This window comes from Oncorhynchus gorbuscha, linkage group LG24 (genome assembly GCF_021184085.1).
Source record: "Oncorhynchus gorbuscha isolate QuinsamMale2020 ecotype Even-year linkage group LG24, OgorEven_v1.0, whole genome shotgun sequence".
Classification (NCBI taxonomy): Eukaryota; Metazoa; Chordata; class Actinopteri; order Salmoniformes; family Salmonidae; genus Oncorhynchus; species Oncorhynchus gorbuscha.
This window is the reverse complement of record NC_060196.1, coordinates 23,333,879-23,347,543: the sequence shown is the minus strand read 5'-3', so window position 1 is coordinate 23,347,543 and position 13,665 is coordinate 23,333,879. Positions and strand designations below refer to the sequence as shown.

Here is a 13,665-nt window from a genome sequence, read left to right as displayed (position 1 = left end):
CACACCGCGTGGCCGCTGCCACCCTAATCTGGTGGTCCCAGCGCGCACGACCCACGTGGAGTTCCAGGTCTCCGGTAGCCTCTGGAACTGCCGATCTGCGGCCAACAAGGCAGAGTTCATCTCAGCCTATGCCTCCCTCCAGTCCCTCGACTTCTTGGCACTGACAGAAACATGGATCACCACAGATAACACTGCTACTCCTACTGCTCTCTTCGTCCGCCCACGTGTTCTCGCACACCCCGAGAGCTTCTGGTCAGCGGGGTGGTGGCATCGGGATCCTTATCTCTCCCAAGTGGTCATTCTCTCTTTCTCCCCTTACCCATCTGTCTATCGCCTCCTTTGAATTTCATGCTGTCACAGTTACCAGCCCTTTCAAGCTTAACATCCTTATCATTTATCGCCCTCCAGGTCCCCTCGGAGAGTTCATCAATGAGCTTGATGCATTGATAAGCTCCTTTCCTGAGGACGGCTCACCTCTCACAGTTCTGGGCGACTTTAACCTCCCCACATCTACCTTTGACTCATTCCTCTCTGCCTCCTTCTTTCCACTCCTCTCCTCTTTTGACCTCACCCTCTCACCTTCCCCCCTACTCACAAGGCAGGCAATACGCTCGACCTCATCTTTACTAGATGCTGTTCTTCCACTAACCTCATTGCAACTCCCCTCCAAGTCTCCGACCACTACCTTGTATCCTTTTCCCTCTCGCTCTCATCCAACACTTCCCACACTGCCCCTACTCGGATGGTATCGCGCCGTCCCAACCTTCGCTCTCTCTCCCCCGCTACTCTCTCCTCTTCCATCCTATCATCTCTTCCCTCTGCTCAAACCTTCTCCAACCTATCTCCTGATTCTGCCTCCTCAACGCTCCTCTCCTCCCTTTCTGCATCCTTTGACTCTCTATGTCCCCTATCTTCCAGGCCGGCTCGGTCCTCCCCTCCCGCTCCGTGGCTTGACGACTCATTGCGAGCTCACAGAACAGGGTTCCGGGCAGCCGAGCGGAAATGGAGGAAAACTCGCCTCCCTGCGGACCTGGCATCCTTTCGCTCCCTCCTCTCTACATTTTCCTCCTCTGTCTCTGCTGCTAAAACCACTTTCTACCACTCTAAATTTCAAGCATCTGCCTCTAACCCTAGGAAGCTCTTTGCCACCTTCTCCTCTCTCCTGAATCCTCCTCCCCTACCCCCCTCCTCCCTCTCTGCAGATGACTTCGTCAACCATTTTGAAAAGAAGGTCGACGACATCCGATCCTCGTTTGCTAAGTCAAACGACACTGCTGGTTCTGCTCACACTGCCCTACCCTGTGCTCTGACCTCTTTCTCCCCTCTCTCTCCAGATGAAATCTCGCGTCTTGTGACGGCCGGCCGCCCAACAACCTGCCCGCTCGACCCTATCCCCTCCTCTCTTCTCCAGACCATTTCCGGAGACCTTCTCCCTTACCTCACCTCGCTCATCAACTTATCCCTGACCGCTGGCTACGTCCCTTCCGTCTTCAAGAGAGCGAGAGTTGCACCCCTTCTGAAAAAACCTACACTCGATCCCTCCGATGTTAACAACTACAGACCAGTATCCCTTCTTTCTTTTCTCTCCAAAACTCTTGAACGTGCCGTCCTTGGTCAGCTCTCCCGCTATCTCTCTCAGAATGACCTTCTTGATCCAAATCAGTCAGGTTTCAAGACTAGTCATTCAACTGAGACTGCTCTTCTCTGTATCACGGAGGCGCTCCGCACCGCTAAAGCTAACTCTCTCTCCTCTGCTCTCATCCTTCTAGACCTATCGGCTGCCTTCGATACTGTGAACCATCAGATCCTCCTCTCCACCCTCTCCGAGTTGGGCATCTCTGGCGCGGCCCATGCTTGGATTGCGTCCTACCTGACAGGTCGCTCCTACCAGGTGGCGTGGCGAGAATCTGTCTCCTCACCACGCGCTCTCACCACTGGTGTCCCCCAGGGCTCTGTTCTAGGCCCTCTCCTATTCTCGCTATACACCAAGTCACTTGGCTCTGTCATAACCTCACATGGTCTCTCCTATCATTGCTATGCAGACGACACACAATTAATCTTCTCCTTTCCCCCTTCTGATGACCAGGTGGCGAATCGCATCTCTGCATGTCTAGCAGACATATCAGTGTGGATGACGGATCACCATCTCAAGCTGAACTTCGGCAAGACGGAGCTGCTCTTCCTCCCGGGGAAGGACTGCCCGTTCCATGATCTCGCCATCACGGTTGACAACTCCATTGTGTCCTCCTCCCAGAGTGCTAAGAACCTTGGCGTGATCCTGGACAACACCCTGTCGTTCTCAACTAACATCAAGGCGGTGGCCCGTTCCTGTAGGTTCATGCTCTACAACATCCGCAGAGTACGACCTTGCCTCACACAGGAAGCGGCGCAGGTCCTAATCCAGGCACTTGTCATCTCCCGTCTGGATTACTGCAACTCGCTGTTGGCTGGGCTCCCTGCCTGTGCCATTAAACCCCTACAACTCATCCAGAACGCCGCAGCCCGTCTAGTGTTCAACCTTCCCAAGTTCTCTCATGTCACCCCGCTCCTCCGCTCTCTCCACTGGCTTCCAGTTGAAGCTCGCATCCGCTACAAGACCATGGTGCTTGCCTACGGAGCTGTGAGGGGAACGGCACCTCAGTACCTCCAGGCTCTGATCAGGCCCTACACCCAAATAAGGGCACTGCGTTCATCCACCTCTGGCCTGCTCGTCTCCCTACCACTGAGGAAGTACAGTTCCCGCTCAGCCCAGTCAAAACTGTTCGCTGCTCTGGCTCCCCAATGGTGGAACAAACTTCCTCACGACGCCAGGACAGCGGAGTCAATCACCACCTTCCGGAGACACCTGAAACCCCACCTCTTTAAGGAATACTTAGGATAGGATAAAGTAATCCTTCTCACCCCCTCCCCCCTTAAAATATTTAGATGCACTATTGTAAAGTGGCTGTTCCACTGGATGTCATAAGGTGAATGCACCAATTTGTAAGTCGCTCTGGATAAGAGCGTCTGCTAAATGACTTAAATGTAAATGTAAATATATCCTTATGTACATGTTCCTTATCCCCTTACACTGTGTATAAGACAGTAGTTTTGGAATTGTTAGTTAGATTACTTGTTGGTTATCACTGCATTGTCGGAACTAGAAGCACAAGCATTTCGCTACACTCGCATTAACATCTGCTAACCATGTGTATGTGACAAATAAAATTTGATTTGATTTGATCTCTCTTTCCTTCCTTCCATCTCTCTTTCCTTCCTTCCATCTCTCTTTCCTTCCTTCCATCTCTCTCTTTCCTTCCTTCCATCTCTCTCTTTCCTTCCTTCCATCTCTCTCTCTTTCCTTCCTTCCATCTCTCTCTTTCCTTCCTTCCATCTCTCTCTCTTTCCTTCCTTCCATCTCTCTCTCTTTCCTTCCTTCCATCTCTCTCTCTTTCCTTCCTTCCATCTCTCTTTCTTTCCTTCCTTCCATCTCTCTCTTTCTTTCCTTCCTTCCATCTCTCTCTTTCTTTCCTTCCTTTCATCTCTCTCTCTTTCCTTCCTTTCATCTCTCTCTTTCCTTCCTTCCTTTCATCTCTCTCTCTTTCCTTCCTTCCTTTCATCTCTCTCTTTCTTTCCTTCCTTTCATCTCTCTCTTTCCTTCCTTCCTTTCATCTCTGTCTTTCTTTCCATCTCTCTCTCTTTCTTTCCATCCTTCCATCTCTCTCTTTCCTTCCTTCCTTCCATCTCTCCTTCCTTCCTTCCTTCCTTCCTTCCTTCCATCTCTCTTTCTTTCCTTCCTTCCATCTCTCTTTCCTTCCTTCCATCTCTCTTTCCTTCCTTCCATCTCTCTCTCTCTTTCCTTCCTTCCTTCCTTCCTTCCTTCCTTCCTTCCTTCCTTCCTTCCATCTCTCTTTCTTTCCTTCCTTCCATCTCTCTTTCTTTCCTTCCTTCCTTCTTTCCTTCCTTCCTTCCTTCCTTCCATCTCTCTCTCTCTCTTTCCTTCCTTCCATCTCTCTCTCTTTCCTTCCTTCCTTCCATCTCTCTCTCTTTCCTTCCATCTCTCTCTCTCTTTCCTTCCATCTCTCTCTCTCTTTCCTTCCATCTCTCTTTCTTTCCTTCCATCTCTCTTTCTTTCCTTCCTTCCTTCCATCTCTCTCTTTCCTTCCTTCCTTCCATCTCTCTCTCTTTCCTTCCTTCCTTCCATCTCTCTCTTTCCTTCCATCCTTCCATCTCTCTCTTTCCTTCCTTCCTTCCATCTCTCTCTCTTTCCTTCCATCTCTCTCTTTCCTTCCATCCTTCCATCTCTCTCTTTCCTTCCTTCCTTCCTTCCTTCCTTCCTTCCTTCCTTCCTTCCATCTCTCTTTCTTTCTTTCCTTCCTTCCATCTTTCTTTCCTTCCTTCCATCTCCCTTCCATCTCTCTCCTTCCATCTCTCTCTCCTTCCATCTCTCTTTCCTTCCTTCCATCTCTCTCTCCTTCCATCTCTCTCTCTTTCCTTCCTTCCATCTCTCTCTCTTTCCTTCCTTCCATCTCTCTCTCTTTCTTTCCATCCTTCCATCTCTTTCTTTCCTTCCTTCCTTCCTTCCTTCCTTCCTTCCTTCCTTCCTTCCTTCCTTCCTTCCTTCCTTCCTTCCTTCCTTCCATCTCTCTCTCTCTTTCCTTCCTTCCTTCCTTCCTTCCATCTTTCTTTCCTTCCTTCCATCTTTCTTTCCTTCCTTCCATCTCTCTTTCCTTCCTTCCTTCCATCTCTCTCTCCTTCCATCTCTCTCTCCTTCCATCTCTCTCTCCTTCCTTCCTTCCATCTCTCTCTCCTTCCATCTCTCTCTCTCTCTTTCCTTCCTTCCATCTCTCTCTTTCCTTCCTTCCTTTCATCTCTCTTTCCTTCCTTCCTTTCATCTCTCTTTCCTTCCTTCCTTTCATCTCTCTTTCCTTCCTTCCTTCCTTTCCATCTCTCTCTTTCTTTCCATCATTCCATCTTTCCTTCCTTCCTTCCATCTCTCTCCTTCCATCTCTCTCTCCTTCCTTCCATCTCTCTCCTTCCATCTCTCTCTCCTTCCATCTCTTTCTTCTTCCATCTCTCTCTCCTTCCATCTCTCTCTCCAGAGGTGTTTCTATGTAAAACACCACAGCTGTCTGAGGACTGAAACCTAACAACAAAAAGGTGTGTATGTGCAGCCCATGGCGTGGGGCTCTACACACTAAGCCCATGTTAAGCCTAGTGAAAATCAGGTCTGACTCCTCATGATAGGAGACAGGGCCTCTGTCTGAATGGTGGGATGGATGAGAGTTGTGGACTGATCCACTGAGCTGCAGCTACTTCAGTCACATACGGACCTGTTGGGGGTCAGTCCGGTAACAGTTGTTTGTGTTTTTGAAGGAGAATGTAACATTGCAGTGCAGTCCCAATGGAAAAGCATTTAGTCACTGATTTAATTGTAGTGTTTGATGTACAAAATCTCTTGACGATAAAAATTATCATCAGAGGGTAGTCCTATCAATAACAACCCATTTCTTCTGTTTGTATTGTAGTTTGATTAGCTACGTATTCCGCATTAATGGAAGTACCACAAATATACCCCTGGCTGTGATGGCTCTCACTGAATCTGTCAGTCAGCAAAACAACGGATGTGCCATTGAAGAGTGGGCTGCTGTGTGTTTGTGTGTTGGAATATTAATCAACTGAACAAGACAAAGGGTGGCTACTTTGAAGAATCTCAAATATAAAATATATTTTGGTGTGTTTAACACTTTATTTTGTGTAATTTCATAGTTTTGATGTCTTCACTATTTTTCTACAATGTGGACAATAGTACAAGAAAAACCCTTGAATTAGTAGGCGTGTCCAAACCTTTGACTGGTAATGTACAGTACATGTAAACAGGGGTGGAAAGTGACTGGTAGCAGGAATATAGATACTTATGGTAATATACTAGTGGTAATACAGTGCCTTCAGAAAGTGTTCATACCCTTTGACATATTCCACATTTTGTTGAGTTCAATTCAAAATTGATTACATAAGATTTTTTTCTTCTCCCATGTACACATAATATCCCATAATGACAAAGTGAAAACCGGTTTTTAGAAATGTTTGCAAATTTATTGAAAATGAAAGTATTCACACCCCTGAGTCAATACATGTTAGAATCACCTTTGGCAGCGATTACAGTTGAGTCTTTCTGGGTAAGTTTCTAACAGCTTTGCACACAGTGCACATGAAAATCCAATGACAAGCATAGCCATAACATGATGCAGCCACCACCATGTTTGAACATTTGAAGAGTGGTACTCAGTGATGTGGTGGATTTGCCCCAAACATACTGTTTTGTATTTAGGACATAGTTTATTTTCTTTGTCACATTTGTAGCAGTTTTACTTTAGTGCCTTATTGCAAACAGGATGCATTTTTAGGAATATTTGTTATTCTGTACAGGCTTTCTTCTTTTCCCTCTGTCGTTTAGGTTAGTATTGTGGAGTAACTATAATGTTGTTGGTCCATCCTCAGTTTTCTCCTATCACCATGGTGACATCCCTGAGTCGTATCCGTACTATCCGGCAACTGAATTAGGAATGATGCCTGTATCTTTGTAGTGAGAACTTCACCGTCCTCAAAGGGATATTCAGTGTCTGCTTTTTAAATGTTGCATCCGTCTACTAATAGGTGCCCTTCTTTTGCGAGGCATTGGAGAACGTCCCTGGACTTCGTGGTTGAATCTGTTTTGAAATTCACTCCTCAACTGAGGGACCTTTACAAAGTATTATTTGACATGTTTACTCCTGAACTAATTTAGGCTTTTGCCATATCAAAGGGGTTGAATACTTATTGACTGAAGACCTTTCTCAATTTAATCCATTTTAAATTCAGGCTGTAAAAAAAACAAAAATGTGGAAAAAGTCAAGGGGTGTGAATACTTTCTGAATGTAATGTATATACTGTACATGTAAACAAGAGTAATAGTGACGAGTAGCTCCTAGCTAGAATTGGCACTGTGGCTTACAGGCTTTTCATGTCGTTTTCAGCCTCCCGGAGGTGAGTCATACAAGGATCCAACCCCAAATGATGGATGAATCTATGACGCATGGAGAAAACCATAGTACCTTTTTGAGTTCTTCAGTATTTAGTCAAAACACATTTATTTTATTCAATTCATAAGGAATGATTCATATTAAAGGAATAGTTATTAAAATATGAAGTTAACACATTTTCGACTTACCGAGGCGGTGGCCGCTTCATCCACACAGAATGTCCATTAGCTAGTTATTTAGCAACATCCAGCATATTCTGGGAAGTTGTATTCCAAGCATGTAGCAATGCTAATAGAAATACACTAGGCTGATTCGTAACCTCCTTTTTTTGAGTGAGAGATTTCCCAAGGTAAAGTTTGTTGTCTGCTGCCCTGGCATTCTCGGGGTCACAGTGAGGTCAGTGCATCTGTTTCTCAGGGAGTTTGAACAGCTGTAGCCATTCCCACAGAAACTCATATGTAACATGGGGAGAGAAGTAGATACAGAAGATGTATTCCTCAATTCCACAATCATCTATTCAGTAACTGAGCTAAACGACTACCGCCCCGTAGCACTCACTTCCGTCATCATGAAGCGCTTTGAGAGACTAGTCAAGGACCATATCACCTCCACCCTACCTGACACCCCTAGACCCACTCCAATTTGCTTACCGCCCAAATAGGTCCACAGACGATGCAATCTCAACCACACTGCACACTGCCCTAACCCATCTGAACAAGAGGAATACCTATGTGAGAATGCTGTTCATCGACTACAGCTCAGCATTTAACACCATAGTACCCTCCAAACTCGTCATCAAACTCGAGACCCTGGGTCTCGAACCCGCCCTGTGCAACTGGGTACTGGACTTCCTGACGGGCCGCCCCCAGGTGGTGAGGGTAGGTAACAACATCTCCACCCCGCTAATCCTCAACACTGGGGCCCCACAAGGGTGCGTTCTGAGCCCTCTCCTGTACTTTCCTGTTCACCCACGACTGCGTGGCCACACACGCCTCCAACTCAATCATCAAGTTTGCGGACGACACAACAGTGGTAGGCTTGATTACCAACAACGACGAGACGGCCTACAGGGAGGAGGTGAGGGCCCTCGGAGTGTGGTGTCAGGAAAATAACCTCACACTCAACGACAACAAAACTAAGGAGATGATTGTGGACTTCAGGAAACAGCAGAGGGAACACCCCCCTATCCACATCGATGGAACAGTAGTGGAGAGGGTAGTAAGTTTTAAGTTCCTCGGCGTACACATCACAGACAAACTGAATTGGTCCACCCACACAGACAGCAGCAGCGCCTCTTCAACCTCAGGAGGCTGAAGAAATTCGGCTTGTCACCAAAAGCACTCACAAACTTCTACAGATGCACAATCGAGAGCATCCTGTCGGGCTGTATCACCGCCTGGTACGGCAACTGCTCCGCCCACAACCGTAAGGCTCTCCAGAGGGTAGTGAGGTCTGCACAACACATCACCGGGGGCAAACTACCTGCCCTCCAGGACACCTACACCACCCGATGTCACAGGAAGGCCATAAAGATCATCAAGGACAACAACCACCCGAGCCACTGCCTGTTCACCCCGCTATCGTCCAGAAGGCGAGGTCAGTACAGGTGCATCAAATCAGGGACCGAGAGACTGAAAAACAGCTTCTATCTCAAGGCCATCAGACTGTTAAACAGCCACCACTAACATTGAGTGGCTGCTGCCAACACACTGACTCAACTCCAGCCACTTTAATCATGGGAATTGATGGGAATTGATGTAAAATATATCACTAGCCACTTTAAACAATGCTACTTAATATAATGTTTACATACCCTACATTATTTATCTCATATGTATACGTATATACTGTACTCTATATCATCTACTGCATCTTTATGTAATGCATGTATCACTAGCCACTTTAAACTATGCCACTTTGTTTACATACTCATCTCATATGTATATATGTGCATGACGCAAGTAATTTTTCCAACAATTGTTTACAGACAGATTATTTCACTTATAATTCACTGTATCACAATTCCAGTGGATCAGAAGTTTACAGACACTAAGTTGACTGTGCCTTTAAACAGCTTGGAAAATTCCACTAAATTATGTCATGGCTTTAGAAGCTTCTTTAGAAGCTTGAGAAGCTAATTGGCATAATTTGAGTCCGTTGGAGGTGTACCTGTGGATGTATTTCAAGGCCTACCTTCAACTCATTGCCTCTTTGCTTAACATCATGGGAAAATCAAAATAAATCAGCCAAGACCTCAGAAAAAAAATTGTAGACCTCCACAAGTCTGGTTCATCCAGCAATTTCCAGCAATTTGCCTGAAAGAACCACGTTCATCTGTACAAACAATAGTACGCAAGTATAAACACCGTGGGACTGCGCAACCATCATACCTCTCAGGAAGGAGACTAGTTCTGTCTCCTAGAGATGAATGTACTTTGGTGCGAAAAGTGAAAATCAATCCCAGAACAACAGCAAAGGACCTTGTGAAGATGCTGGAGGAAACGGGTACAAAAGTCCTATATCGACATAACCTGAAATGGCCGCTCAGCAAGGAAGAAGCCACTGTTCCAAAACCACCATAAAAAAATCTGACTACGGTTTGCAACTGCACATGGGGACAAAGATCGTACTTTTTGGAGAAATGTCCTCTGGTCTGATGAAACAAATATAGAACTGTTTGGCCATAATGACCATCGTTTTGCTTGGAGGAAAAATGGGGATGCTTGCAAGCCGAAGAACATCATCCCAACTGTGAAGCACGGGGGTGGCAGCATCATGTTGTCGGGGTGCTTTGCTGCAAGAGGGACTGGTGCACTTCACAAAATAGATGGCATCATGAGGAAGGAACTGTATGTGTATATATTGAAGCAACATCTCAAGACATCAGTCAGGAAGTTAAAGCTTGGTCTCAAATGGGTCTTCCAAATGGACAATGACAACAAGCATACTTCCAAAGTTGTGGCAAAATGGCTTAAGGACCACAAAGTCAAGCTATCGGAGTGGCCATCACAAAGCCCTGGCTTCAATCCCATAGAACATTTGTGGGCAGAACTGAAAAAGCGTGTGCGAGCAGGGAGGCCTACAAACCTGACTGTTACACCAGCTCTGTTAGGAGGAATGGTCCAAAATGCACCCAACTTATTGTGGGAATCTTGTGGAAGGCTACCCAAAACGTTTTACCCAGATTAAACAATTTAAAGGCAATGCTATCAAAATTCTAGTTGAGTAAACCTCTGACCCACTGGGAATTTGATGAAAGAAATAAAAACTGAAATAAACCATTATCTCTACTATTATTCTGACATTTCACATTCTTAAAATAAAGTGGTGATCCTAACTGACCTAAGACTAGGAATTTGTCCTCGGATTAAATGTCCGGAATTGTGAAACTGAGTTTAAATGTATTTGGCTAAGGTGTATGTAAACTTCCGACTTCAACTGTACATCTAAAAACTCAAGCAAAACACATACAAACTGTCTGGGGTACTAACAAATGGCCAGACAAGTGTTAAGATGGTCCCAGGAGTGTTTTGTGGTGAACTTTCCCTTTAAACAAAGTAAACATCACTAAAATATTGTATTCCGAATACTCTGTGATCCTTTGTTTTGATTACAAAGCCCTGTCCAGGTAATTTGGGACAGCAAATACATGTTGTTCAGTCATTATCCAAGTTTCAAAGTTACAACAAATACATGTTGTTCAGCCATTATCCAAGTTTCAAAGTTACAGCAAATACATGTTGTTCAGCCATTATCCAAGTTTCAAAGTTACAGCAAATACTTGTTGTTCAGTCATTATCCAAGTTTCAAAGTTACAGCAAATACTTGTTGTTCAGTCATTATCCAAGTTTCAAAGTTACAGCAAATACATGTTGTTCAGTCATTATCCAAGTTTCAAAGTTACAGCAAATACATGTTGTTCAGTCATTATCCAAGTTTCAAAGTTACAGCAAATACATGTTGTTCAGTCATTATCCAAGTTTCAAAGTTACAGCAAATACATGTTGTTCAGCCATTATCCAAGTTTCAAAGTTACAGAAAGTACAGATCCATTTCCTTGCCTCTCTGGTATGAGGAATTGAATGAAATAGCTGTCATCATTTCTCTACTAGCAATCTACTCTGCATACAGAATAGTGATGCTGGGACTATTGTATTATACCTGCCAAAATATTGCATGGGGTATTGGAAATGCATAAAACCACCTGATTTTCTGCTGACACAAGCACTTTAAATCCCATGTTTCCTCGGCACACTCTGACCCCCTGCTAGATGATGACGTGCTTTCTCCTGATGTTAAACGCCATTTTAAACATGTTTTTACTGCTTCTGTTCGTCCTGAATCAGAAGAACCAGTCTAATGACTGATGCTGCTTTAAAAAACAGAGAATAAGCATAGAGTCAAGAGTGTATGGAAACTCCAAGAGCTACACACTTCACCTTGGCTCGTGTATGGTGTTAAAGGCAATGTCACAGACGAGTCGAGGTGTGAAATAAATACAAGCGGAAATAAATAATTCTCTCTACTATTATTCTGACATTTCACATTCTTAAAATAAAGTGGTGATCCTAACTGATTTAAGACAGGGAATTTTTACTCAGATTAAATGTCAGGAATTGTGAAAAACTGAGTTTAAATGTATTTGGCTAAGGTGTATGGAAACTTCCGACTTCAAGTGTGTGTGTGTGTGTGTGTGTTTATTTATATTTTCTCCAACACCCTCATTCAGATTTGAAATTGACCCACACCCTCTAACCTTGTCCTGTCCTCCCTCAGGTGATGAGCCAAGCAGAGTGTCAACAGAAGAACCTGGTCCAGTCCATCGAGTCCCTCCCCACGCTCGGACCCCTTTCCTGCCTGGACCAGGACCTCCTGCTCCTCAAAGCCACGTCGGCTGCCACCATGAGCTGCCTGGGAGAATGCCTGAACATCCTGCAACAGACCCAGACCCACAGCCAGCCCCAGGCCTCCCAGCCCAACCACACCTGCGGTCCCTCCTCCGGTGAGTCCGCCACAGGCATCCCCCACCCCGTCTCCCCTTTGACCCCGACAGCAGCTGCAAGGGCCTGAAAGGAGAACGTGGTTCTGAGAGAAGCCTTACTTGGCATACAAACTAGATCCATGAGAGAGAATCTGGTACTTACAGGTATCCAGGAGAAAGAAGGAGAAGTTCCTGAATCTGTAGTTAGAATCTGAAGCGCTGTAAGGAGGAACTCTCTATCAGATTGCTATCGTCAAAATCCAACTCGAACGTGTACGCTGCTTCGGACAAAGAGGGCAGAGGTATGAACGCCCAATCGTTGCCAAATGTGCTTTCTTTAAAGATAAAATAATGGTTAAAAGTCCGGGTAAAATACTTGCTGGCACGAAAAAGTTCTCTTATCCAATTTTCAAGGAAAATAGATTGAAAGGGAACCGAGTAGCTCTCGTCATCGATAAACTGTATATTGACAACCAGTCGTTCAGAGACACAAAGACCACGCGATTCTAAAAATCACAAAGATCTCATAGAGGAGACAAATAATGAAACATATATATATATATATATATATAGCTTTTCTATTTATCTTCAAATATAACTAATTGGAACACAAGTACATTCAACATGGCAGAGATAAAAACACAGCAGATAGAAGGCACGGTATGTGTGGATGTATTGAGATGTGTGCTTTTTGGTGTTTGGATAAGTGTGGCGTTAAGTGAATGAGAAAGGAAATGGTTGCAAATCCCAGAACCAATGTCTGTCTGTGAGCAGGGGTTGTGAGAGAGCTTTAAATTTTGTGCAGATGAGGGATATAAACTCTGCAAAAAAATAAACTAAATACAAATATATTTGTATGAACATAACAGGATTCAACAACTGAGACAAACTGAACAAGTTCCACAGACATGTGACTAACAGAAATTGAATAATGTGTCCCTGAACAAAGGGGGGAGGGGGGGGGTTAAAAATTAATATTAACAGTCAGCTGCATTAAGTACTGCAGTGCATCTCCTCCGCATGGACTGCACCAGATTTGCCAGTTCTTGCTGTGAGATGTTACCCCACTCTTCCACCAAGGCAGCTGCAAATTCCCGGACATTTCTGGGGGGAATGGCCCTAGCCCTGATCCAACAGGTCCCAGACGTGCTCAATGGGATTGCGATCCGGGCTCTTCGCTGGCCATGGCAGAACACTGACATTCCTGTCTTGCAGGAAATCACGCACAGAACGAGCAGTATGGCTGGTGGCATTGTCATGCTGGAGGGTCATGTCAGGATGAGCCTGCAGGAAGGGTACCACATGAGGGAGGAGGATGTCTACCCTGTAACGCACAGCGTTGAGATTGCCTGCAATGACAACAAGCTCAGTCCAATGATGTTATGACACACCGCCCAAGACCATGACGGACCCTCCACATCCAAATCGATCCCACTCCAGAGGACAGGCCTTGGTGTAACCCTCATTCCTTCAACGATAAACGCGAATCCGACCATCACTCCCCCTGGTGAGACAAAACCGCGACTCTTCAGTGAAGAGCACTTTTTGCAAGTCCTGTCTGGTCCAGCGACGGTGGGTTTGTGCCCATAGGCAACGTTGTTGCCGGTGATGTCTGGTGAGGACCTGCCTTACAACAGGCCTACAAGCCCTCAGTCCAGCCTCTCTCAGGCTATTGCGGACAGT

At 45.4% G+C, this 13,665-nt stretch overlaps 1 protein-coding gene across 2 annotated transcripts in view; it reads left to right on the top strand.

Moving 5' to 3' along the window:
- LOC124012044 (oxysterol-binding protein-related protein 10-like) overlaps window positions 1-13,665 on the top strand; it is a 165,549-nt gene that overhangs the window by 103,978 nt on the left and 47,906 nt on the right. For both annotated transcript variants that reach the window (XM_046325410.1, XM_046325409.1), the window contains one exon: window positions 11,778-12,003. In XM_046325410.1, coding sequence (XP_046181366.1) covers window positions 11,778-12,003 — 226 coding nt within the window. The remainder of the gene's footprint in view (window positions 1-11,777; window positions 12,004-13,665) is intronic.